General features: G+C 35.8%; 1 protein-coding gene across 1 annotated transcript; it reads right to left on the bottom strand.

Annotated features, from left to right (window-relative positions):
• Positions 1-27906, bottom strand: LOC132706324 (brain-specific homeobox protein). The gene is made up of 4 exons (XM_060677595.1): positions 27213-27906; positions 20572-20688; positions 9905-10120; positions 1-919 (listed from the first exon to the last, which is right to left on the bottom strand). Exons 1-4 carry the CDS (start codon positions 27625-27627, stop codon positions 759-761), a joined length of 909 nt encoding a protein of 302 aa, XP_060533578.1. The 5' UTR covers positions 27628-27906; the 3' UTR covers positions 1-758.

Genomic DNA, 27906 nt, shown 5'->3' on the forward strand with positions numbered 1-27906 from the left:
AATAAGTTTAGAAACGCCTTACCAGATGCATAAATTGGATTGATTGATTTAATTGTGTGTAAATATGCGAAAGTTCGGAACCAATGTTTATTTACAATATCGATCTTATAAATTTGTTACATTAGGTGGGTAGGACTGTTGTAGCGTAACCTCATCGAAGTCTAACATGTTTTTACAATAATTAAGAGTCAATTGAAAATTTTTATCGGTAAATGCTCTAACTATATGCCTAAACGAGCTTTACTGTACAGGGTGTCCCAAATTTGAGGGGGACTATTAGGATCCCGAAAACCCTAAGAGATACGAAGTCGGTTAAATAGAGATAAAGTTGCGACTTTGTATGCCCATCATCAACTTTTATTTTTTTTAAATCCAACAATACATGCAAATTTTAACAATTAATAATGTAGTAATTAGTTACCAAAGTAAAATCTGATTAAAACTCTAATATTTAACTGACACGTTGCAATAAGAGTGATTTGTTTCAGTTGTAGTCCTCCTCGAATTTGGGACAACCTGTACATCAAAATAGGCTTTTATCCTAATATTTACACTCGAAAATGTCGAAGAGCTCTGTATTTTCTTCGTATTTTACTGTTCCTGACCCGCACATGGTACATGATGTCAGTATACTGTCTGATACTTGCACGCAATCAATAAATGAATCTATATATGATGAAACAATCAAAACAGACAACAAAAGCTAAGAGGTCAAAAATAAAATAACAAAGGGTAAGGATTGTTGAGGTGCGAGCGTCTTAGGTACCCTTGTAAGAGTAAGTCATTTGCTTGTTTGTGTCCCCCACTATGTCGATGTCGCTTTCGCAGTCGCTCAAATCTGAATTGGTCCCTGACATACTGGGACTGCTCGCCGCCTTGTCCCTCCTCGATATTTGGGACATGTTTGGCATACTGTTTCCTAAAAAAAAAAACTAATAAAGCACCCATACTTTAGTATTAAAAATATTATTTATGGACAACAAAAAGTTACCTATAGTTAGTAAAAATTTTATTTTTACTATACAATGTGTCTGATGGTGCTGGGAATTCGGTCTTCATTTCATAGCGTGTCAAAGTAATATATTTCGTTTAGTATTTGTTTTAGAGAATTTTAAATACAAAAATTATAGACGATACTAAAAGAAATAATTTAAAATTATAAAATACCCTGTATAATATAGTGTATACCTTTCTTGAAGCTAGTTCGAATCGTTTATATATAAAAATATTAATATGCTTGAAAACATCAAATGGAAAACCCTGTATACTAATTTGTCCTCTTTCAATTTTATTAAGCAATCCCTATACCTAAACAACAAATTTATTGAGAAAAATAATACAAAATTGACACGGCCCAAATAGTATAGGTAACGTACATTTTTATTGTCAACCTGCACTGGCATGGCAAACTTAGATTTGCATGGCCAACTTACATTTGTACTAAAAGATGCGATCTGAAAACATTATGTTATAGTTCATATTTTAGGCCTTTTTTTACAAAATTAAAAATTGTATTATTTATTTTTATTTTTCTGACTTATTGGGATATTTTCTCATAATTTGACAAATTCTCGGAGTTTTGTATACGTATACCATCTAAAGGAAAAGTTTAGGTAAATGTTTAATAAAATTGAAAGAGTATTAACATAAAGAAATTAATGAAAGAATAATATACAAGGAGTTCCATTTGATTTTTTCAGAAAAATTATTATTTTTTATTTTGATTCGGACTTTGGAAGCGACGTCAAAAATTTAGGTTATTAAACACAGGAAATTGTTGACGAAAAATGAATATAACAACCCTACATTAAGGGATTAATTATAAAAGAAGGTATCTACTAATGCAATAATATACATGTTGTTCCATTTAATAATAAATATATAAACTTGGTTTCACAGATATTTATGAATGACCTTCTATATTTGAAAATAATTATAAATTGTTTGTTTTAGTTTTATCCATAACTTTTACATTTAACATTTGTTTCTAAAACAAATAATAAGTAAGATATATTTCTTTGACACACTATTTAGACACCCTGTATACGGGGTCGCTTCAGGAAGTTATGGTACACTTGTTTATTCTTCATAATTTAACGCCCTGTACATTTTTACTTATTCTTATTGATTTTGTTTTCAGCTTATCAAAAATATACAGTCGTATATGAATATTTTGAAAAATAAAGCTTAAATTTAAATTTGTGAAAATATTATATTTTTTGAACAGTAAGCATAATTTCGTAATTCTGTATATTTGTCTAAAGCCTTGAGGAGTTGGAGTTATAGGTATTATTCCGAACTAGTAAAAAAAAATTTCATAAAACAAAGTCGGTAAATCATGGGATGTAAGAGGTCATTCAACAAGTCAGTGCATTTCAGTCTAGAGTTGAGGGAATTTTGTTCCTAAATATGAACACCTGCACTGTACCCCCACGAGCATGCGACGCATTCAATCATCTTCTTCCTTAGACACGTGGTCCGGACTCGTAGAATATCAATCGTCATAGTTGGTCGGATAATGTCGACAAATGAAGAAGAAGATATGTTTTTGTTTGAGATTACTGACAACGCTTGATTTGATATGACATATCACATTGAAAATCATGGCTTGCTGTTACTGTTGACAACTCATCAGCTCATATGTCGAACGGGATGAAAAAATAATCATCTCAGTAGGCTAGTCGTGCCGGTTCTGAGCCCTTTTTGACATTACAGAGATGAAACACATGACATGATGCCCAAACAATAAAAGTTAATATCTCAAAAAGTCTATATCAATAGAGTATCAACCTTTAAGGGTCCAGCGAAGCTTTTTATTAAGATACGAAAGATCGCCCCGACATCCTTCCTGCTATCCCCCGCACATTAAAGGACTTCTCAGACTGGGAGAAGTAAATTAGTAAAGCGCCCCCCGCCCCTCGATCGCCCAAGTCGCGCAACATCTTAAAACATCAATTAGGGGCGAGTTCACGGCGTAACGAACTAAATTAATACCTAAGATGGCGACCGCCCGCTTCTTCCAAGACTTCCGACTTGGAAACAAAATTAACCGAGTTAAATAGCGGGGAAAGGCGGGGATCACTGAGGATCGTCTCTCCATTTGAAGGGTTATATTGCGGACCCGTTTGAAATTTTAGATGAACGACAAGCATTTCACAGTCGGCAGAAATCGTGAAGTTGATAAAAGTGGTGTCAGCCGCAATGAATCTGTTCACTCCACAAGATAAGTTTACAAACAGATCATATAAAAACTCTGACGTATCATATCACATCACATTGAAATCAATCAATGGAATGTGGTTCTGAAGAAGGATGAACAATAAGATAGACGAAACGTCAGCAAGATGGATTTATCAACGACCGACGCAATAGGAATGCAGAGCATTTTTAAATAATCTTACAATGATCTGTGGAAGTTTCTTTGAAAAAATAAGCTAAAGTCTGTCTGCAAACTATGTTTTCCCTTCACCGAGTATTGTTGTAATAGGATGCAGCAAACTCAGTTCATGAAAATTTGGAATTTATGTTTACTGTGAAGTAGTTGAACAATATAGGTACAGTACAGCAGCATAAGCAACGACTGTAAAGAATCGTGTTCTGTATATTTATAGTTTCTGGGCCTATTTCTGCTTTTAGAGCCATAAGCTCTCCTAAAATAATGTCAAAAATGTGAATTCCTTTTCTCTACTTTCTCTAGTTTTCAATCGCCTGCGTATTTAATCAAAACCGTCTTTTGATTTAATCAAAACTGTTTAAACTGTTAATTGTCTTGCCAAGACCAAACTGACTAAGATGCCAGGTTGGAAAAAGTTGTTTACATCAATGACCAGCACATTCGAATTTCTCCTGCATTGTGTATTAAATCTGTCTCGCACCAAATGTGATGCTGGGTTCCTTAGAGTGCTGTCTGGAACTCATTTGATGATTGCTCTGTACGACCCTTCGATACCTGCCGGGTAGAATCGATTGGTAGGGGGGGAGGGGGCTTTAATTGTTTCGTGGATGACGGAATCCCAAATGAAAGACAGACAGAAACCTGTGTCGCGGTTGTGCGGTGTTTGATTATTTCGATACACTCACGAATTTTTCTTGTTTAATTATGGTTCTACGTTTTTCCAGAATTTTTGATATTTGATGGGTGACATTTTGAACAGATGAAATTGTTACTGTGGCAAACGGAAAGTCGTTTGCAGAGTTGCTTTGTGTAAGTGGTTTTGCGAAACTGTATTTTTTAATTGGTCGTCTGATATCTTGAAAGCCAAAATTGTTTGATAGAAGAACTGAGGTGAGATGGCAAGAGGTATGGGTTGGGACAGAGATGTTTCCCGGAAAACTAAGGAATTGATTACGTATGAAATTAATATTTGAAGAGATTCTTAGCAGGTAACGAGAACATCACCTACATATCTCTACCACATTTTCAGCTTAAGGTGGAACTTGTCAATACCTAGTTTTTCAAAATGTTGCATAGCAGTATTAACGATGACAGGGGAAAGTGGAGAAAAAAAAGCTGTTTCTGTTATTTGTTCGTAAATTGGTCCGTTACACGTCAAGTATATCCCAGATAGACATTTTTCGTTTAAAATTACAAGGTCTGCAGGGAGGTTATCGGATTTTATTATGTTTGAGACGATGCTATGTGTTTCAGGAACAGGAACTTTAGTAAAGAGAGATTCAATGTCAAAAAGTTAAGTTCTCGAATAAGATGAAAATAATTAAGCACAAAGCTGGAACGTTTTAAAATTGAGGCTAGATATTTTGCTAACGTTGGTGAACCGATAGTGCTAACCATATATCGAAAAGGTAGATTTGTTTTGTGAGTTTTGGGAAGACCGTAGAGTCGAGGAATATTAGAGGCTTGAGGAAACTTTAATGACAGGGACTATTCCGAAGCAGTGGAACCTCTAAATATTATGACATAGTGGAATGACTACGATCATTCTCCCAGAGTTGATGTGCTGTGACTATGAGTTGTTTGAACTTCTAAATGGCATTTTAAGACGTCATATAAATTGAGGAAATTTGTTCTCATCATAAAGCCAGTGTGGTTCGTTCGTTCGTTTTATTTTACTGCATGGGCATCTAGCAACTATATGGAATGACCCTGTATTAATAATCAATGTCGCCGTCGTTGGTAAGATAAGGAAACTGTTCCCTAATTGCCAAATAGACGTCGAGTCGACGGCCGTCGCCGCCGCGCCGATTTACGTCCTATAATGCTATTTTAACGACGTCCCGCGGGGATATCTGCTATGTAGACCGGTGACGTTAGCAGCTTTAAGCCGGATCGTCGCAAAGTAATTGTCCATTTTAATGAGAGCCGGTCGGCGTTACGGTAACACAAAATTTGACAGTTAATGGATTATTATTAATCGTTAATATATCGTGAAAGTCTCCGAAAAGGTGATAATAGACACTTAATTAGAGTTTTGATGAATTTGTTGATTTTTCACGAACAATGTGGCCAAATAATAGCAACAACATGGGGAAAGTTGAATAAAATGCATTTTGACTTACAACCAACGAACGAGAAAATATTTGAATAATCACAAAATAATTCCACTATTACTATACAAATACGACAAAACGGCTTTTGGGAAATAGTGAAAAAGGTGTGTGTAATAAAATTAATGCTAACAAATATGCCAAATGATCCAATATTTACATAAACTTGCTTTCTTTTTGGGGTTCTTAATATTTATTTATTTGTTTATTTGATTGCAATCAACAGGATTTCACAACCCAATAACAGACACACACAAAACTTACATTAATAAAAAATGAAAGTTCCTTCCATAAACCAAAAAAAAAAAATCACAAGCGCATAAGCAAATACATACTTATGGAAGTGAAATTTACTAAACACAATACTTTAGGTTTTAAATGCTAAGTTTTGCGTTACAGTTGAAACTTACGAGAAAAGAATAAACATTTTTTTCTATTTCCTATATGTGTTTCGAAGTTCATTTTTGTGTCTAAAGTTACACCCAGATCTTTATTTTGCTTTTGTGTGGTTAATATTATATTATTCAGCCGATAATCATAATGTAATGGATAATTGTTTGGTGTAAACGTAAACTGAAAATATTTTTCTGCTTTAAAAGATAACTTGTATTCATTGGCCCATTCTTGTGCTTTGTACATATCCTCTTGAAGTAAAAGACAATCTTCTAAATCCTTAATTACATTATAAAATTTGAAGTCGTCTGCGAATAATTCACACTCAGAATTCTGAAGAAACAAAGCAAAAACAGTGCACTCAGATTCGACCCCTACGGAACACCTTAAAATGGGACAAATTATCTACACCGTATACCACCACGTGCATTATTCTAGCATTCAAGTACGATGCACATACCTTAGAGACACCAAAAGCATCGAATTTTTTTAGGAGTACAAACGATACAACTCGATCAAACGCTTTTGAGAAATCTGCAAATATAACGTGTATGTCTATATACTTGTTTATGGATCATTTATGGATTAATTTATTTTATGCAAAAGCTGGTTAAGTCATCTTCTCGGCTAGATGCAGTACTCCTGATATATGAGAAAATATACAAAATGGTTTTAAAAAAAAAAACTTGCCACTGGTCAATAATCATTAATTTGTAACTTTTTCCCACTTTTATGAATTGGGTAAACTTTTGACCATTTCCATTCAATTGGCTATTCTTTGGTTTAAAGAATAAGATTAAAAATTATTTTTCATGGTCGTGGAAACTGACTTTTTAGGCTTCATTTTTTTAGTGGCATCTGAAATATCTTCATCCGAGATAGAATCAGTTTTCAAGATGTGATTAGCAATCATTATATTTATCAAAGATGTTATGCTTTCACGGCCAGAAACTACATTACTAAATATTTCCGGGCTTTTGAGCCGTGGTCCCGAGATTAAACTCGACGTTTCGTCTACAACTGCGGTAGACATTTTCAAGAGCGGCGATGCGGTAACGGTCGAAGTGTTCTTCCGTACTGTTCTCCGATGACTGGTTGGTTGACTGGAAGATCTGCCGTATTTAAGCGCGCTGTAGTGGGCGTGACCTCGGTGGCGGGCTTGGGTTGAGCTTTTTCTTCACCAGGGATATACCGCATTCCGTGTTCCTGTGGCTCGGTATATATAGGTACCACAAAGAGAAGCATTGAAACTAGGCTAAAGGAACATAAAAGGAACTGCCGGCTTGGACACACGGAAAAATCAGCAGTGGCAGAACATGCTTTTTACAAAGGTGACCATCGTATCATGTTCAAAGACACGCAGGTACTGGACAAAACACCACATTTTTATCCACGTCTTATCAGAGAAGCTATTGAAATTCAAAAACATCAGAATAATTTCAATAGAAAAGAAGAAGGTCTCAATATCAGTAAAACATGGACTCAGGTCATCAACAAAACAACGTGTTTACCCAGACAAGCTCAACCCAAGCCCGCCACCGAGGTCACGCCCACTACAGCGCGCTTAAATACGGCAGATCTTCCAGTCAACCAACCAGTCATCGGAGAGCAGTACGGAAGAACACTTCGACCGTTACCGCATCGCCGCTCTTGAAAATGTCTACCGCAGTTGTAGACGAAACGTCGAGTTTAATCTCGGGACCACGGCTCAAAAGCCCGGAAATATTTAGTAATCATTATATTATTGCTGAGTTCTGTATAATATGCAGATTTTGTATTCTTATATACATTTTTAAAATAATCTGCAAATTTATTTGCTGTCTGAAGATTTCCGTGAATCTGTTCTCCCTCAAAGAACATCGAGCCAGGCAGACATCTAGAGCCCGAGCGTGAGTCTTTAGAGAACCGCCAGAAACAAGATATATGATCTGAATGATTTTGTGTTTCAGAATAGTTCATAAAATATGGGGACTTTCATTTTAATAAGTAAAATTAAAATCTATAGCTAGAAATTTAGCTCTGTCTATAATTAACTTCTCAAAGCCCGACATAGATAGGAAGATTTAAAAATATCAAAGTTGATGCTACTTTTTAAGAAATTACACAAACTTTAAATAAATAAACAATTAAATAAAGTAATAGTTTGTGGGGGTTATTGTATAACTATGCAAATATCTCAAAAACGGGATATGATGAAAGATGACAAGACGGAAGAAGAAAGTTACGGCATAAAATAACGAGATTTCAGAGCGTAACTAGCGACCTCTACGTATTATTATTATGCGAATAAGTAGATTGTATTACTTTTTGCAAAGCTTCTGGATTCCTCCTGCGTCGGTTTTTCCTGAGTCGAAATTGCTGACGTTTCGCCAATCATCCTGTTGGTTTCTTCAGAGCTTGACTGAAACTGGCTCGTGTTTTACTCTGTATCTGTTTATATATTGTTCGAGGGGGGCGCTAATAAGGGGTATAAACACCGTCTTGGATGACCGATTCCCAAGTCGTCGTGGTTAAAATTGTTAGCTTGTTTATAGATTTCTATAGACTCTCGGATTTTTCGTTGTTAGAAGAACTGATTACATGCAAGAATTTTAGTTTTATCCAACAAAATTTTATGCCCGGTTTCATGAGTTTGTTCGGCAACAGCTGATGAGTTTATTTGTCTTAGTCGCAAGGCTCTTTCGTGTTCTTTGAGCCTAGTTGATATTTTTCGTCCGGTCTCTCGAATTTATTCTTTGCCGCATATGCATGGAATGCTGTAAATTCCTGGCGTCTCAGCAGATATTGAGAGATTTTTGGACAAGTGGTGAATCTGGTTTTGACGTTATACTACTTTAGAACTTTAGATATGTGGTCAGTGATGTTTTGAATGTAAGGAAGGACCACAGTGGCAAGTGTAGGATTGTTTTCGGCCTCATTGCTATTGGAAGGTTGGGGTGAAGTGTATTTTTGGATGGAATCTTTAATGTGGAAATTATTAGAGAGAAAAGCAGAGGTAAGGTGTTAACAAGAGAGTTGATAACCGATGATATTTGGGCCGAATGGTGATGTGACCATGCATTAAGGTATAGGTCTGTGTGCGTAGGTTTTCTGTAAACACAATGACCCAATGTTAGGTTTGATTTTCTATTGATAAGAATATCTAAGAATGGCTGCCATCAAGGGGTACAGGCGTATCAATAGGGCACTTGCCTTTTTCAACAGAGCAAGGAATGCTCGAAAATAATGAATCCAGCCATCGATTCATGTTATTGCACACATTGCAATATTGTTTAAGTCTTGTTGCTTCTGAAATGGTGAAGTGAATCTGAGAGAGAGTTTAAAATGAAGCAATGAAGTCGCCAAGAATTATGATGAACGGCCCAAAGGAAAAACATTGAACTGAAAACATCGACCCACAGCAATCTTGGAACCGACAAAATCAACATGTTCGTTATTCGCAATAAGCAGCACCCCACCTCCCCTAGACGGACGCGCTATAAAGTTCTTAAAACTGCGATAGACCGTATATTTATCGGGGAAGATGCAGCCAAGTCTCAGTAAGCCCCACAATATCGAATTCAAGAGGTAGTATTACCGATTTCAGGAGTTTTCAGATGTACCAACTTAACAAAAAAGGACTCAAATCAGAACAACGGGTGGGCCACACTTAAGTTATTCCGCGATCAGGGCGTATTTGCAAATTATTGAGCAAAATGTCTAGAATTCTATTTGGATCTGCCAGTTAAAGTGGTAAATTTCGATCTCTTGTTGTTTTAAATATGGTTTATTTTTGTGGTAGAAAATTAGGTGAATGTTTTAAAATGCACATTTATGATTGTCACATGATATGTTTGATTTATTTTTCTGTATATTTTTTTATATCGGCATTTCTGCAATGCTATACTGAACTACGCCTGTATGCCTAAATTTCCTATAAAATGTATATTCACTTAATGCATTAAAGACCTCTATTATTATTGTTATTATTAATATTATTCTAATGAAAAAGATTTATGCCACCTACCGCAGTTTAATTTGTCGACGGCCTCGTTGTTTTTCTTGAACGCGGACGATGAGTTCGCCTTTTCTTCTTGCAGCTTCCTCATTTGCTTTTTGTGTTTCATCCGACGATTTTGGAACCAAGTTTTCACCTGCGTCTCGCTGAGACTCAGAGCGCTGGCGAGCTCGACGCGTTCGGGTGTGGAAAGGTACCTTTGGGCGGAAAACCGTTTTTCCAAGCCTGAAAACGACGAAAAAGGAATTTTGGTGCGAACGAGCGAAAACAAGATCATTCCACAGGAGGACAAATCATACTCGCCACCTAGAAATTTTGGTCAAGTTTGATGTTTTATATATTTTTTTATTTTTCAAAAAAATTACCGCAGGCTGTGGAATTTGTTTATACATGCGCCGGTTGCTTCGAACGCACTTTAAATATCTGCCTTGTAGGATCGAATAATAGGGGGAACTTTAATTGATTCATGGATGAGGGAATCAATATATCAAACTGATAATTGAAAAGTACACCATGTCCAGATAAAACGATTCACTATACGATCTGGAAACCTATAGCAGATACGTACAAAAGTTTCTTGAACTCTCTTAAAGATTTAAAATATTATAATTTTGTCGATACAGAGTGTCTCAAAAGTGTCCCTCTTCTTGTTATTTTAAATGGAACACCTTGTAGATTTCGACATTTTTTGAATCCTTGATCAAAATAAAGGCCACTTTCTTAAGGAATTCCTATTCCTATTGCTTAGTTTAGGCAGAAATTGAGGTTTGTGTTTTTTTTTTTTTCATATTTAGATTGCCCCATAGGTGTTGCGACGCTACTGATCCAGGTATTGCAACGAAAATTTGACCACAGACTACGGAGATCATCAGCTTATACAGGGTGTCCCAAAAGGTGGTGCCGTTTTGACGAATTCAATTAGCAAAATCTCAAGATTTTCAAATGGAACAGTAGAAAACTACATTTAAAAATAACAAAGATGATAGAATCTAAACACTTTAAAAATACTGATTTCCGATTGCAATTTTTCATTAAAATTAATTTTTCAATAAACCAGACCATTGTTAATTAACAACTTTTTCCGGCACTTCCTTTATCATTGCAAATTAAAAAAATATTTAAATAATTGCCACGCCATTTTTTATCTTCGTAGAGTCTTTCTTGAATACCCATAAAATACGATAGTGTGATAAAAAAGTTTAAATAAATTTAATACTTTGTTAATAATTACTTTTTTAATCATAAATGGCAGTCCCGCAGTTGTATTTTTTTTAAATATTGAAATAGTTCATTTGATTATAAAAAAATTATAAACAAATGAAGCTAATTTTTTTTTAATTTATTATTTATTAATTTGTTAACTTGTTTGTTAATATATGAAAATATTTTTTCCAACATTATGGTAAATTTTCTTTTTTTTTGTTAAAACAAAAGTAATTATAAACAAAGTATTCAGTTTCAGGAATCCGAACTTTTTTTTAGTAGATTTTCTCTTCATTTTAAGGATATTTTTTTCAAAATCCAAAAAAAATTATTAGTTTACGAACTATAAGCAAAAAACTAGACATTACTTTTAACATCTATAATTGTTTGAATTGAATTTTTTAATGTACCAGTCCACTTTTTTCGCACAATGATCTAGATATTCCATAATTCCGAATCGAATGTAAACTCATTAACTAGACTATTGTTAGTTTTTAGAGAAACAGATAAAGAAAATAAGTGATTCTGTAAGATAAGTGTAATAATTCTGTTGAAAAGAAAATGCTTGTTTAGGTCGCTTCATTTACATAGATATACAAATACAGGGAGAGAGCTCTTTACGATTATTTTTAATGTTATTTGATGTTTCTTAGGGGTACCTACTAAAATTCTGTAAACAGGTGTTACAAAGTTTCTGCTTGAATTATATTCTTCAAAGTGTGTAGTTCACTTTTGCATATGGTTTCATATTTGACAAATTTTTGTATTTTCTGTAGGCACGTACTGCTTTTCAAATCAGCAAAGTTCAAAATTTCAAGTAGAACGAAGTTTGTATTAAGAGAACACTAAACTTATTTATGGAAGTTAAATTTTTGCCTTTGAATATAGCAAAAAGGTGGAAAAAATTAACAGAAATAAAAAACATTTTGAAGAAAATAAAAATATTTGTTTTTTTATGGCTTCAGTTTTAAAGACACCACAAAACAATAAAAACGTTCTGGTTAAAACAAATTTATCTATGGGTCGCCCGCGTTTGATGTTCGAAAATAAGTCGTGTAGGTCACAGCAAAGGGACGGCTGAAAAGCATCAACGTGACCCAAATTTAATGGTTACTGAAGGAAGTAGCCTTAGCAAACCGCCAAAAATGAGACGCTTTCTATTTGTTTGGAAACAAGCTAAGGAGAAATTGCGATATTCACCCAAATCATGAAAACATTATACAGGGAAAGAGGAATGTCGACAAAATGTGATTCAAATTTCGAAGACAATTGCACCTGTTCCACTTTCAGCTTTGCTCATTCACACAATTTTTTGAAATTGCACTAGCATAAGAGCTACCATGATTTGTAGTTTGTTTTGACAACAGTTCTGGCCATTGTAATTATAAGCAAATATTTAGCAACTTATACTGTTATCACTATAGCATATTTGTTACTACAGTCCTTGTCCTTTGGGATATACCTACGCCACAATCTACTCGTACTTTGTAGGCCGCTTAAAATACAGTACACAAAACAAAACAAAAATGACGTCTTATAAGAGAAGGCACAGTTCGACAAACAGAACAATAATAGAAGTTGAATGCATGCAAAATAATCCCAAGGTTGTCATGAAGGTTAAACATTTTAAATCTGCCATTTTTACGCTCAATCCAGACTCGTTACAATTTGGGACTTACACTGTTGGAAAAGATTTTTAGAATATGTGCTCAATATGGAAACAGAATTTAAATTCAAGTACGGCAAGTTAAAGGAGAACCTAACAAACTTGTTATCAATGAAAGGAAAAAAATCGTACACGTGAACAAACCAAAACCAAGTTATGATTAAAGCGATGATGGTAACACCGCAGGAAGAGCTTTTGGAAAGCCAGACATTATTGGTTACCTCTTGATCTTGAAAAATTTGTAGGCCACTAACGAAGACAGGAACATTATTTGCAACGTTATATCCTTGGTTCCTCATGCGATACCGTTGACTGATTACGTTGACAGATTACTGTCAAAAACGGTTTTTCTGCCTCACATTCTTACAAAAATAGAGTCAAACCTGCAGATATCAGCGCAAAAACATCTGGCTCACATCTCTTATGAATAGTGACCTTTTCTTCTCAATTTCGATCGAATTCTAAGATACTAAAACATCATCAAACGAACAACCATCAACTTAAAAATCGTCTTTCTTGGACCAATAGTAAATTTTCCTCCTTGCTTTCAAAGAATCAAAGTCCGCTTTTCTGAGACATACTGTAACTAATGCGATATTAAAGTTGCAGATATCAGTTTAAAACTACAGTTTCTGTCTCAAACAGTTACATTTTGTTATCAATTTGGATCAAATTCCCGACAAAATCACCATCTTTGGCTCTTATTGTTACAAAAACCCCAAACAACCAGCTTATTATATTATTAACATTAATATTATATTAATTAATTAATATTAATATTAATTTAAAAGCACTTTTTCTGGGTCACAGTTTCCGTCCATAAAGTTTTGGTTAGTGCATTGTAAGCAAATAATTGAAAATTGTTTAGTGAGTGTCGGTTACATTGGTGAAGATGGTGATGAATCAAGAAATAAACTTTACAAACAAGATCGTTTACGTTATGCCAGAAAAGCTAGCACAGAAGTATTTGGCGAGGTCTAGATCCCTCAGATCCTCTTATTTCCAGTGCCGTCTTTTGTTCTAGAAAAATAAATCTTAAAATAAACATTCTTCTATCAGAAGTAATTGGGTGACTTAAAGCTTTTAACTTAGAAACTTCTTTAGCTTTAGCTACTAAAGGCATGAAACATAAAAAATGAACCAAATTTAAATTTTCAAAACCGGAAGATATTTTAGATATTAGAGCTTTAGAAACTTTAGAGTGATCATCTGAAATGAACTTTTAAATCTATATCGTTTTTGTCACCATTTGAATCAAAAATAGGAGACAAGTAAATTTAGTTGTAGATTAATATAATGTAATCAAATTTTTAATTTCAATCATTGAATCTCTATAATTGTAAATATATTTTTTTAAATAAACTTCAAAATATGTTATTCAACTTAACAAAAATATACTATTTACAAATCTTCTGGATTGCTTCTGCGTTGGCTTTTGATAAATCGAACTCAATTACAAAATATATTTCACTACAACCTCCCAACGAAAGTGGGTCCGAATACAACCGCACATTTGCCACTATGGTCCTTCCTTACATTCAAAACATCACTTCGATGTATTAATAACAAAATTTCGTTCTGGCTAAAAGAACAAGAAACTTTTAAGTCAACGATAAATAAACTCATAATCATCAAACCGGATATATCAAATCATATGTTGATGTTCATGCCCCTCTTTTAGATCCACCCTCCTCAAACGGTAAATAAGCAGGTACAGAGTAGAATGTACAAACCAGATTCAGTTAAGCTCTGAGAAAGTCAACAACGTGAATGAAAAATGGAAGTAAAACAGAATAAATGATTATAAACTGGCAACGAAATCGTGCAAAAGAATTATTATAATTTATATTTTTTGATTGCCTTACAATATATATATATATATATATATATATATATATATATATATATATATATATATATATATATATATATATATATATATATATATATATATATATATATATATATATATATATATATATATATATATATATATATATATATATATATATATATATATATATATGATGACACTATATTCCGGGATATCATCCGTTCGCTCGTTGAACTCCGACTGGGATCCTGCATCCGACTGGAATCCTGCAAATCTTGCATCCGACTGGAATCCTGCAGACGTTTCGCCAAAATCTCACTTGGCATCTTCAATGCTCGCGCTCCGAAAACACTTCGAACACTCATATATATATATATATATATATATATATATATATATATATATATATATATATATATATATATATATATATATATATATATCCCGAGTGGGTTGCTGCTCCCATACCGGGCGCCTCCCCAGGTGGTGGATAGGTGGAATTGCTTCCCAGATATGGGTGGTACCGGCGAAATAAAATAGTCGGGGCGAGCCCAAACCAGCAAACACTGCAGCGTCTGACCGGAGCGATCGGCTGCAGATGGGTAGGCAGAGCTCAATGCCGTAGAGAAAGCAATCTGCCTAGAGAGAGACACTCAAACAAACTAAACACAAAAATTAAATCATGGAAGAGAAAACGAAATGGTTATTACCCCAGGTGGGTACCGGCAGAGCCGGGGAATCCCACTCCTCTTCGGAGGGCTGTCCCACGGATTCTGGGGGGGACAATTTGCCATCACCATTGAGAGGCGCAGAAGAGAAAATTGCTGAGAAGAATACTACCGTCAATACGGAAAGACGCGATACTAGCGAATACCTTGACCCCTTCGAAAGACGGAGTTCTATAGCTAGGACACCCCTGGGTATAAGAGCTAAGTCAAGTCCGGAACTGAGAATTAAACCTTTACAACAAGCAACAGCTAAAGAAGCTTGTGCGACAAAGATTCTAAAGGCCATACAGGCATTAGGTCTTTAAGCAAACTTTCTGGTTAGAACATCACGAGAAAGCTCAAACACGAAAAAAGAAATAAGGGAGGCAGCAATAAAAATTCAAAGATTACCCGAACAATTGCTTGGACAAGAAGTACAGGAAACGCTGGAGAGCCTTAGGGACAACAAGATAATGGATGCGTCGCCAAGAACAAATAGCACAGAAATAGGCACTCTAACAGAAGAAATTGTAATGCAAGCGGACCGAACACATACTGAAAATCAGGCCAAAGCTAAATTAACAAATATGGATGTCCAGAGTATCATTAAAAGTGACTTGGATAACAATGCGCTAAATAATTGAATTGCCAGAGAATGGGAGCACGATGCCTTTACACATACAGTTGTAAAAAACGATACCCTGCATAATGTAATCAATGAAACGGGTCTCATAGTTTTTATGGACCCAAAGGAGGCAGACAACTCTGCTCTAATTCGAAGATTAACCGAACGGGTGATTCAAATTAAGGACCTGGTTGAAAGAAGTAAACCAGAGCCAGAGAACGTTATTTACGTGGAAACCAGCAGCAAATTACTCGATGGAGAAAGTGAGACTGAAGACGGGCAAAATCTGAAAAGGTTCACATTTTTGGTGGGCACTGATTTACAGAAAGAAGAAGAGGAGGCATCTCAGGAGCTATATAGGGCAATTAAAAAGGTTAAAGACATAACTATTAAGAAAGGAAGAACCAAATTAGCTTGTACTTTCCAGAAAAAGTGGGACCATGAAAGATGAAGAAAGATTGTGGAATGTGCATTAAAAAACAGCGCAATGACCGTAGAACTAAGCTTCAAAGCTGATACAAACAGACAAAGGCAATATGCAGGAAAAAATTCGCGACCACAATCAAAAATTCCATCCGAGGCTGTTGTGGTAGAAAAAGGGGACACATCCTATGCGGAACTGCTTACAGCTGTGAAGATAGAACTGAATAAACGACAACTAAGCAACCTAGTTAGCGGAGTAAGAAAGTCTAAAGATGGTAACCTAATATTGGCAATAGAAAGGCAATATGGCACAGCAGCACACATGGCTGAGGCTCTTAAAGGCGTCAATGGTGATGCACTGATAAAAACCATAACCAGAAGTGAATCAAGAGCTATACTGCATATAAAAAACATCGATGCAATCACTACCACGGACGAAATAGTAAACGAAATTAAAACATTTATGACAAGAAATAATCTTACGGGAGAGGTTAGAGTTAGCTCTCTTAGACCGTCTTTCAGAGAAACACAAGCTGCGACAGTTTTTGTCTCCAAAGAAATTGCATATAAACTTACGGAGGAGGGGAGAATCAGAATTCGGACTGGCGAGTTGTCCAATAAGAAAAAAAGTCAATATCACCTCGTGCTTCCAATGTTGGAACGTAGGACATATGGCTAAAGAATGCCCTAAGCTGTGCATTAACTGTGGAGAAGAAAACCATCAACGAAAGGACTGTGTGAAGAGTTTGCATTGTGTAATATGCCAGGTGTCCAGTCATAAACTGCTCAGGATGAGGTGCCCAGTCTATAGGAGGGCTGTATTACAAAGCCTGTAGTATCCAATCTTGAAAAATGGTAAAAATTCTCCAAGTAAACTTAGGTAGATGATACGCTGCACATGACATGTTACGGCAAGCTATAGGAATGAGGAAAATAGACGTGGCCGTGTTAAGCGAGCCAAATAAAAAAATTGCTACGAGAAACAAATGGCAGAGAGATGATAACTTAGACTCGGCGATACAAGTGATAAATAACTCTGGACATTCCCAATACAGCGGCAAAGGCATCGGCTTTGTCTGGATAAACTACTTGGACATAGTTATATATAGTTGTTATATATCCCCAAATGAGGGCGAAGAAACTTATCTTCGTTTCCTACACCACTTGAAACTAAGTATCCGTAACCAAAGGAAACAATGTCTTATATGTGGAGACTTTAATGCCAAGTCGGTGATGTGGGGCTCACCCATAAACGACCACAAAGGGGATATCCTCTCGGAATGGTGCTCTGAACTGGACCTGGTCGTGTTAAACAGAGGCACCATGCCAACATTCAAAAGGGGCACCAGCGAGTCATTTATTGATGTCTCATTCGCAACGAGTAGACTAGCAACCAGAATCTTAAGCTGGGAGGTATCGGACGAAGAAAATCTGTCTGACCATAACTTTATTTTCCTGGCCATAAAAGAAGATAGTTCTAAAACACAGGAAGTACAGAAATATAATGCTAAAGATCCAAAGGAAAATGGCTATTCGAATATGTAGTGCTTTCAGAACGGTGTCAACTAGTGCGGTGCTAGTATTGGCAAACATAATCCTAATAGATCTGCAAGTGAAAGAAAGGGAGAAAACGTGCGGGAAAGATAGGGCGTTCAAGATAACCGCGAGAGCAACACTCTTGAACATTGGCAAAGGCGGTGGTCGGAGTCGACCAGCAGTGGTCAATGGACCCAAAGACTAATCCCTAATATAATACCTTGGGGTAACAGAAAACATGGAACTCTTAACTACTATCTCACCCAGCTCCTCTCAGGACATGGTTGCTACATGGCTTATTTCTATCGCTTTAAGATTAGGGACACACCAACCTGCCTGCATTGCGGTGATACAGAAGACAGCGCTGAACACACATTCTTTGTTTGTCCGAGGTGGTGTGAAGAGCGGAGAAAAGTCGAGAAACAAAGTGGCAACCCTTTGACACCACAGAATGTCGTGCAGAGAATGCTAGATTGCGAGGAAGTCTGGAATAGCGTCTCCGAAATGGCCAAAAGAATTCTCGTACAAAAGGAGATAGAGGAGCATCAAAGAAAAAGATGAACTGGTCCAAGCAGCATGATGAAGTAATACCTAAGGGTAGTTCCGTCATGTTGTTTATTTGATTAAACGGGGAGGGGTTTTTAGTCGGTAAGAATCCGACATACCCCACATCACATCAGTGGAAGTCGCCAAAATCTCACTTGGCATCTTCAATGCTCGCAAGCAAAAAGTTCGCTTAAATATCTCCGAAACTACGAAAGCTGGAACGGTAAAATTCTATACCCCGGGGTTTTTGAATATAAAAAATTCAAAAGCGCTAACAATAAAGTTATCATATTTACCACTTTTACATTACACGTCATAACTTTATTATTTCGAATGGAGTGTCCTATTTACTTTTGTTGCAATGAATTTAGAAGTGTAGCGAAGTGAAGGCTGTTAGCATTGGTTGAATTATATAGGGTTATTATTATCGATGTATAGAACTTTAAGTTGGCATTACTGTTCAAGATGGCGACCTATTTAACAGCTGTCAAGTGATTTATTCTCAGTTTGGTTTGGCAATGCATCATGAATAGACTCACGCCTGAACAACGCTTGCAAATAGTGCAATTTTATTTCGAAAATGGTTCTGTGCGGAATAAGTATCACGCACTACGTTCATTTTATCATCGATAAAATCGTCGATCAAAGCAGTTAATTCGATTACCCATGGAACGTTTTCGCACCACGTTTACTCTTATTGATAACTCGCATCCCCAGAGACGCCGTACGGTACAGAAGAAGCTATTGCTGCTGTAGCGTAGCATTGAGGAAGACCGAATGAGTTCATCCGCCATCGAGCACAGGAATTGGATCTGTGTCCATCCACTTTATGGAAGATTTTGCGGAAAAATCCAACTCGTGCAAGAATTGAAGCCAAACGATCATCAAGTAAGGCGTAGATTCGTCGAATGGGCCCAAAACGAGATTGCCGCTGTTCCCGATTTTCATAAGCGAATTTTGTTTAGCGATGAAGCGCACTTCTGGTTGAATGGCTCCGTCAACAAACAAAACTGCCGCATTTGGAGCGAAACTAATCAAGTGTATGTGGAAACACCGTTACATCCAGAAAAACTGACTGTTTGGTGCGCTTTATGGGCTGGTGGAATCATTGGTCCGTACTTCTTCAAAGACGATGATGGGCAGAACGTTACAGTCAATGGTGATCGGTATAGAGCTATGATTACTAACTCTTTCATTCCTGAATTGAATAACCATGATGTCCAGGAGATGTGGTTTCAACAAGACGGCGCAACATGTCACACAGCTCGTGCCACAATCGATTTATTGAAAGACACGTTTGGTGACCGCCTAATTTCACGTTTTTGATCTGTGAATTGGCCTCCAAACTCTTGTGATTTAACACCGCTAGACTACTTTCTGTGGGGCTATGTAAAGTCATTGGTCTACGCGGATAAGCCACAAACGCTCGACCATTTGGAAGACAACATTCGCCGTGTTATTGCCGATATACAGCCACAAATGCTGGAAAAAGTCATCGAAAATTGGACGTCCAGATTGGACTACATCCGCGCCAGCCGTGGCTGTCATATGCCATATTTAAAATGTAATGCCACAAGATTATTTTTCTAAAAAATTAAATTTATGTCAATCGAATAATCCATCGTTGTTTTATTGCAACTTAAAGTTCTATACATCGAAAAAAAAAACACCCCTTATATGTTCCGGTACTTTTTGCTAATATGGTTTTTTCCTTAAATTAATTATAATAATAATCATGTACCTAGAGTGGGTATATTCAATTTGTTAAATATTAGCTATATTATATATTATATATATTATATAATATAACCTGTTACTGAGCTCCACAAATCTATTAGTCGCAGTCGTCTATTAGTTATTAAAATAATCTGTTACCTGAAAAATGTTTTGCCCTTACAAAACCTATTTTAGGTAAATCCATTACCAAAATACTCTTAAACAACAGTATCCTATATAAACCTATATAAACAACGAAGGCTAGTAATGCAGAGATTGACGTCACGACGCTTTCTAACCTCAAAATGGAGAAAGCCAAAAGTCTGAAATTTTTAATGATAAAATGGTATAGAATTTTGTGATGTGCAAAAACGAGTGTTGCAAACAAGCTCATTGTGCAAACGATAGGTGGTTGCCTACCTGTCAATTGGGGATCGCTAAAGACTGTCCGCGCTTTCCTCCTTCTGCAATGTTTCAAAGCGTTCAAGGAGATCTCGCTAGCCGTACTACCGAACAGCGAATGGTGAAAAGGTATACCTGAAAAACAGGGAAAACTTACAATTCGTTCTTTTCTTTCTCTCTTTTTGTTCGCCTTCTTCTTTATTTTAACGAAACCAAATGTTAGAGTAGGTAGGTAGAAATCTAAAATAAGGCATTTGGCGCCATCAGTTTAATTATATATACGAATGACATTTTATAGTTTAATAAAAAAATAAAATCACGCCTACGGACCTGCTCTATCGACCGTTATGTTACATTAATTAACAATACGTATCCAAAATTACCGCATTACTCAGTTTTCCTCCTATATAAAGAGTTTTTTTTAAATACTGCCACGTTACCAAAAATTCAAAGCTCCTAACACTAAGATTAAGGAAATATAAATCAGAATTTCATTTTAATTGAAATAAATTGTATAAGAAATTTTTGCTTCTTTTATATTTACATTATTTTATATTAATTTTTTTTTTCAAATAAACTTCTACAAAACTCTGGATTCCTAATGCGTCGGTTGTCAGCAAGATTCATCGACAACCGTTTTATTGATTTTTTCATTTTCGTTATTGAACAGCCTTTTCGAGAAATAAGAGGCAAAAAAGTGTGTTTGATTCTAAACAATAAGCCATCTAAGTCATTTGCCTCTTGAACACTTTTTCCGCTTGGCTTTTTCTCACCCGATATTTAGTATCCAATAGTTTTTCAACAGTTATAATATTATTTATACTAAACACATAAGCACACTTTAATGGACTTCGTCTGCATTTTTTAGGGATTTTCAAATTAGTGGTGTATTACTGTGTTGTAATGTATTTGCTTCTTCCTTTACAAAGATACGTTTTTTCAGAATATTGACTTTAAAACAATAATATAACATCAAATATTTCACCGGAGTACCTCAGGGTTCGGTTCTGGGTCCGATATTCTTATTTTTTAACCAAATTAGTTGATAATATAGATGTTAACGCTCTATTTACAGCTTTCACAGATGATGTTTCGTGTTTAATTTCACATAAAACAATTAATCGTTGGTTCTGTGATCACTGTCTTTCCCTAAGCTCATCTAAAACGCGCACAAGAGAGTAAATTAATTAAAAATTGAATTGGACAACGAAAATATGCACCATCACTGTGGTCCATCAAAGCTATGTTCTCAATCAATAATCATCATTCAAAATTCTATAAAGTTGATCTGCAGAGAATACTAGTGTTTTCTAATGGTTTGGTGTACTTTATGGGAGACAAAGAAGCTGCTTGAAAAACCAACCTCCGCCCTCTCGATAGCATCATCAGATCTTAGTCCCCAGAGGACTGTACTATAAGTCACCGAAGGCAAAACGACACTAACATAGAACTTTTTACTCGAGGGATGTAGACTTTGAAGATTTTACTTGAGGAAAATTAATTTATCAAAATAAATAAGAACTAAAAGTTCAGATTTTCACGAAATTATATATTTTGACATGACAATTGTTTCGAAAGACACGGTGCTGTCGAAACAATTGTCGTGTCAAAATATATAATTTCGTGAAAATCTGAACGTTTAGTTCTTATTTATTTTCACCAAATCCATGCTTACATTTTGTCACGCAAATTTTGAATATTTCGTAAAAAATAACAGAGACTAAAAAACCAGCTCGGAAATGGGTATAGTTATTAACAGCTTTTGTTGTTAAGAATCGGAATAGTAATACTGCGCTTTCTAAAAATGAGAAAATCAGTTGGACAGGCAACAATTGTGGTCACCAAACATAAGAACAGGAAGAAAATAAACTGTAATAAATGAGGATCCATCAGAAGAATAATACGCTCATTTTACTTCAGAAATACCTACCTCGGACAAAATAATGTGTGAAATGATAAGGCATGAGTAAGAAAAAAATGCAGAAACCTGTGAAGGAAATGAATTTTATTTACGAAAAATCTCAAATCAGAAAAAACACTTTTGATAGAGAAAAATGAAATTATGTGCTGGTGACGACAATATTTAAGAATAGTGAAACGCTTTCGCAAGGAAACAGGAATCAATATTATCTGGATGAAACTTGGATATACTGTTGATGAAACATGGCACATATGGTCCACTGGAAGAGAGAGAAAAGGCAGAAGATTAATAATTATTCACATTGGCAGCAAAAATGGATTTGACAATGGTTTACTAGCAACGCGATCTAAAAATCACTTTTAGCAAATGCCAGATTTTATTATTCGTGGGTTCACTATAGTCATAGATGTTGTCGACAAACATTAAAAAAAATGCGAAAAAATACGGCTTTTTGGGAAAAAATGCAAAAAAAGGAACAGCAAAGGAAGGGGATGATCAAAAAGGAGCTACGAGTTTCAGTGAAGCTCCGAAGAAGCCTACAAGATGACCGGCGAAACGTAAGCATGTTCGATTCATCAAGAAACAGAGCGGGAGGAATCGAGATGTTTTGTAAACAGTAGCTATTGGAGATTGTAAATTTGAATTAACCTTTCTGTACAAAATTTGTTGTCGACAAAATGGCTTGAAAACTAAATATAATTTGTTAATAACACTTGCGCTATGGCCAAATATTTGATTGAAATAGCTGATAACATGTTAGAAAAAGCACTTTTTCCACTTTTCTTACACAAAAAGTACACAATTACATTTTGCCCCGAGTCGCCGTTTTTGAGAAATTCGCATTTGAAATTTTCGTCGCATTTAGTTGATTAGTTTCATGTGATCATGCAAAATTTTTAAAAGTAGGCTTTGACTAAAACAAATGCAATAAAGGTGTTCCGATAATGCATAACTTGTTTTCCAACCTGGAAATGTGCGACATGGTATTGTTATTTTTATAGAATTATAATTTTTATTTTTTATAGAATTATAATGGGCGTCGAACTCATAGACGCGATTGGGAGATGTTTCCAAGGCGAATGCGCCCAGATTTTTAAATATTTGAAAATATTTGTAGGAAACTCGTGGAAACTGGTTCGTTCCGCCCTAAGAGGGAGTCTGTGGGCCAACCAAAAATAATTATACCGGACATTTTAGTCCAACAAGATGAATGACAGTGGGAAGCGGAATGTTACAATCTCTACAATCTACAGTTTGTAGAGGTTTTCACCAAGGAAATCTTTATTGACCCAGATTGGAATATGTTCGTTTTTGTAGGGTCCGGCAAAATGCCGACCCAATGTTTATAAATAAAATACTGTTTACAGAACTTTACAAATAAGCATGCGTGAGATCCAGAAAGTCTAAAACACCACTTGCAACAGAAATTTAAAATAAACGTTTGGTGAAGAATAATTGATAATTACATAGTGGGACTCATCGAACTACCAACTAATTTAAACGGAGAGCTGTGCCTCGATCTTTAGAGTTAAAAAGAACATGCAAGATGCCCTTTGGTGCACTTTTCAAGGCATGTTAGAGACTACTTAGGTAAACAACTTCTTTATCGTTGGATTGGTCGTGTTAGTAAACACCTTGGCCGCCTAGGGGTCCAGATTTCAATCCTATCGATTTTTGTGTTTCGGGGTATACGAAATCGCTAGTGTATGAAGAAGTAGTTCATACTCGAGATGAATTATGGCAGAGTATTGAAAATGTCGCTGAATCATTTTGTAAAGAGGAATTATGATTTAAAATCAGGCGGTTTATTAATGAACGTGTCTTTAATGCATCACAGTGCTTGGAAATCAGTTTGAACATTATGGATACTTTTTTATATTTTACTTCGGTTTAAAATTAAATTTGTATTTGTAGATTTGTAGTTTATTTCGGACGTGCTCAGTGCTCAGAACTTGTTATAGTAGTTTAAAGTTCATCTACAGTCAACGTCATTGATTGTCTCGCGACATAAAGAAAACATATGTGATACTCTTGTGCTATCACAACTGAATCATTCTATTAATGTATACTGTTGAAAAATATCGCATTTAGAAAGTGCAGAATTCATATCTTAGACTGGTAATGTGCCGTGAGGCGCAGACACCACATAACACCTTACCTAAAAAAAATCTCATTGGCTTAGTATGTTTAACAGATATAGGCTCCCATGCTGCGTCCTTTTTCTACAAAATCATTAAGCATAAAAATTCGCCTTACCTCTACAGTAAAGTTTATTTTAGAAGTGATATACTTAATTTAAATTTACGTCACAAGGCGCCTTTGACTGTTCCTCAACATCGTAAAGAGAGTTTAAAAAAATCGTTTTCTTATAATATAGCTTTTATTCTAAATAAGTTCAATTTACAAGACTTTTCGCAATCAGATTTGACATTTAGGAACAGAATAATTAAACAAAACACAGTCAAACACTACACCTCCTCCCTCCAACCCCAACGGCCCGGTTCCTAATCCTTTTAGTTGTACTTAGCTTCTCTTCGTTTTGTTTTTCGCATGGTTCTAATTTTTATTATTATTGGGGCTTCATCAGTATCTGGTTGTCCAGATGTCTCCTTTTTACGCCCACTAGATAGACAGATAGATCTTTATTTCAAAAATTGTTACTCATGTTAACAATAAATGAAATGAAGTCAAACACCCTCAATAGGCCAGGTACTTATTGCTAGAACAATCGTATTTTCGTACATTATATCTTTAATGTTACATACGGATTATTTACATTTTCAATTAAGAGTTTTTTAATTTCCATTTTAAGCGCATTAATATTATTAATTTGTCTAACATTTGGAGGCAGGTTTTACACACTTTTACACAGGGGGATATGTATAGAGTGTATAGATTATTCCGTATTTCATTCTTGATTAGCAAAATATAATACTGTGAGCGTTTTTTCATTTCATTTCATTTCATTCATATAAGCCGAAAAAATTTGTATCTTCTGATATGCCCAGGTTTTTATTGTCTGCGCTGGGGTTGCCTATTGTTTCTATATTAGACTGTTTGGTTCTGAAGAATACGGCATTTGCTTTCTCTGTGTTAAGAATTAATTTGTTATCCAGGAATCATATAATAATAATTAAGGAACGTCTCGGATTCATTTAGGAGCTTATACAAACACTTGTAGCCAATTAGGTTATTGGTGTCATTTGCATAATTTATTATTATTTGTCTGGAACTTTCTTTAACCGTGTAAATATAACAAACATGATGATGCCTAATATATTTCCCTGTGCTACGTCGTGGTTATGATAGCAATCTTTTGATTTTTCACAATGTCCATTTTTGTATACACTAACGATTTGAGAACTTTGGCTTAGATATAACTTTATCCATTTTAGTTCCAAACCTCTTACGCTATATGTCTCTAATTTAGGTAATAGTATCTCTCTAACTAGCCAATCATAGTGATTGAAAAGTGTTTGCAAAAATTGATATCTAACCGTTTGCGTCAATTTTCCAATTTGAATTAAATTGGTTCCAGTCAATCATAAAATCTGTTAATCTTAGGCATATAGCTAGTTCAAAGTTTTTTGAGGATCCCGACAGGAGACTTATTTGTCTATAGCTGTTAATTTTTTCGACCTCTCCCTTTTTGTATAACGGTTTAATTAAGGCCAATTATCAATTAAGTAGCTTAATACTTTTTTAATTTCGACGATTGACTTTTTAATAATACTTGTGGGTGTCCCCACTGCTATGTTTATTTTTGATATATACTTGTGGTCCACAAATTTCTTCTGGTTTTATTGGATTTAGTATCATAGATTGGTTGTTGTGTAGAATACCGCAGAATATGGTTCCGATTTTAAGCATTTGAACCTACTTTTTACAAATCTTTTGGATTTCGCCTACGTCGGTTTTTGCTGAGTCGAACTTGCAGGAAGTTTTGTAAAAAGCATTACAGTAGCCTGTGGAAGTTTTTTTGAAAAATTAGCTTTTTAACCTACTTCATTTTTGGGAGGGCATTTCCCTGTAATTATATAACATTTCATTTTATTATCTGAGTAAATTACCCGTTTGTCATGTTTAAGACTTTGTGCGTTTTTTAGTAGTCCATCATATTCTTTTTTTGTAGCTTTATAAGTATCCTTATATTGTACGTCACGATTACTCAAGTTGAGTGTTAAATCTAGCCTCTTGTTGCAATTTATAATTTCCGGGATTTTTTTCGGTTTAGTGCAAATTTTTTTTACAGGAAAATATCGAGCAAACATCCTTATATATGTGTCCACGGAATTATCCATTTAAAGTTTCCTCTCTCCAAATCGCACAGAAAACTGCTTTTGTTTAATACTGAGAAAATTCTTTTGTAGCCTTATGCACATTAATTTCAAACAAAATTTTCTGCGCCAAATGGTCTGAGATAAAATATTCTATTAGACTGGCACGAACAAAGTCTGAATTCGTCAGTATGTTGTCAACAGCTACCATAATGGTCATCACAAGATTAAAAGATGTAGCCATTGCTACGAATTCAGAGCCTGCTTTATTTTTTTATTCTTTATTTCCTACTACAAATAACTGTTTTTTTCTCTATGAATATTATATATTGTAAAGCATATGTATAGTCTTCAGTTCTGTAGGTACGTGGTATATTGTATAGTTGTTAATATAGTTAAACAATAAAATGATTATTATAATTATATGAAATATATCGTACTGGTGTCGCCATATAACTTACCTTGGGTCAAAAAGTAAGGGTCGGTCATGTTTTTGTAGGGGGTGCCCAGATACGCTCCCAACGCGCCCATCACCTGGATATACCCGCTTTCCGTCGGCTGGAAACCCTGAACCAACCCACCCTGCACCACGTTGGTTTGGAAATATCCGGGCGGGGGCGGGTATTCCTTGCCGCCCCTCGGGTCCGGCATACCGTTCGAGCACATCACCGCCGCCTTGCTTTCCGCCAGTTTCTGCGGCAACTGAAACCCCTTGCCATTACCGCCGTCCGATTTCACCCCGATTTTGTTATTAGCGTCCAGGGTCGAGGCGAAACCGTGGTAAATCTCACTGTCCTCGTTCTTTTGCCGGAAAAGGATGTCCTCGATCAAAAAACTCGTCCTGCTCTGACCGAACGTCGTGCTTTCCTGCGACATCGCAGATGGCTTGGTATGCGGCGCCTACTTCGCAAAACTCATCGCAAACGTCACCCCGACACGCGCAAACAAGCGACGATCTGACGCTAACTGCCCCGCGATTTCGACCAAAGCCAACTATGATCCTCAAATTGGCCCGCCCTCGTTTGCAACCCTTAAACGCGGAAAGTAGTTTCGATGCGCCGGCGGGGGCGGTAAGCGGCAGCGCTATCATTCCGGGGTGATACCGTTTCGACGGATCATGGGTTCCGGCATACATTTCGACGCCCCCCGGAATGT

This window comes from Cylas formicarius, unplaced genomic scaffold, assembly GCF_029955315.1.
Source record: "Cylas formicarius isolate icCylForm1 unplaced genomic scaffold, icCylForm1.1 PGA_scaffold_8__14_contigs__length_24414737, whole genome shotgun sequence".
NCBI classification, from domain to species: Eukaryota; Metazoa; Arthropoda; class Insecta; order Coleoptera; family Brentidae; genus Cylas; species Cylas formicarius.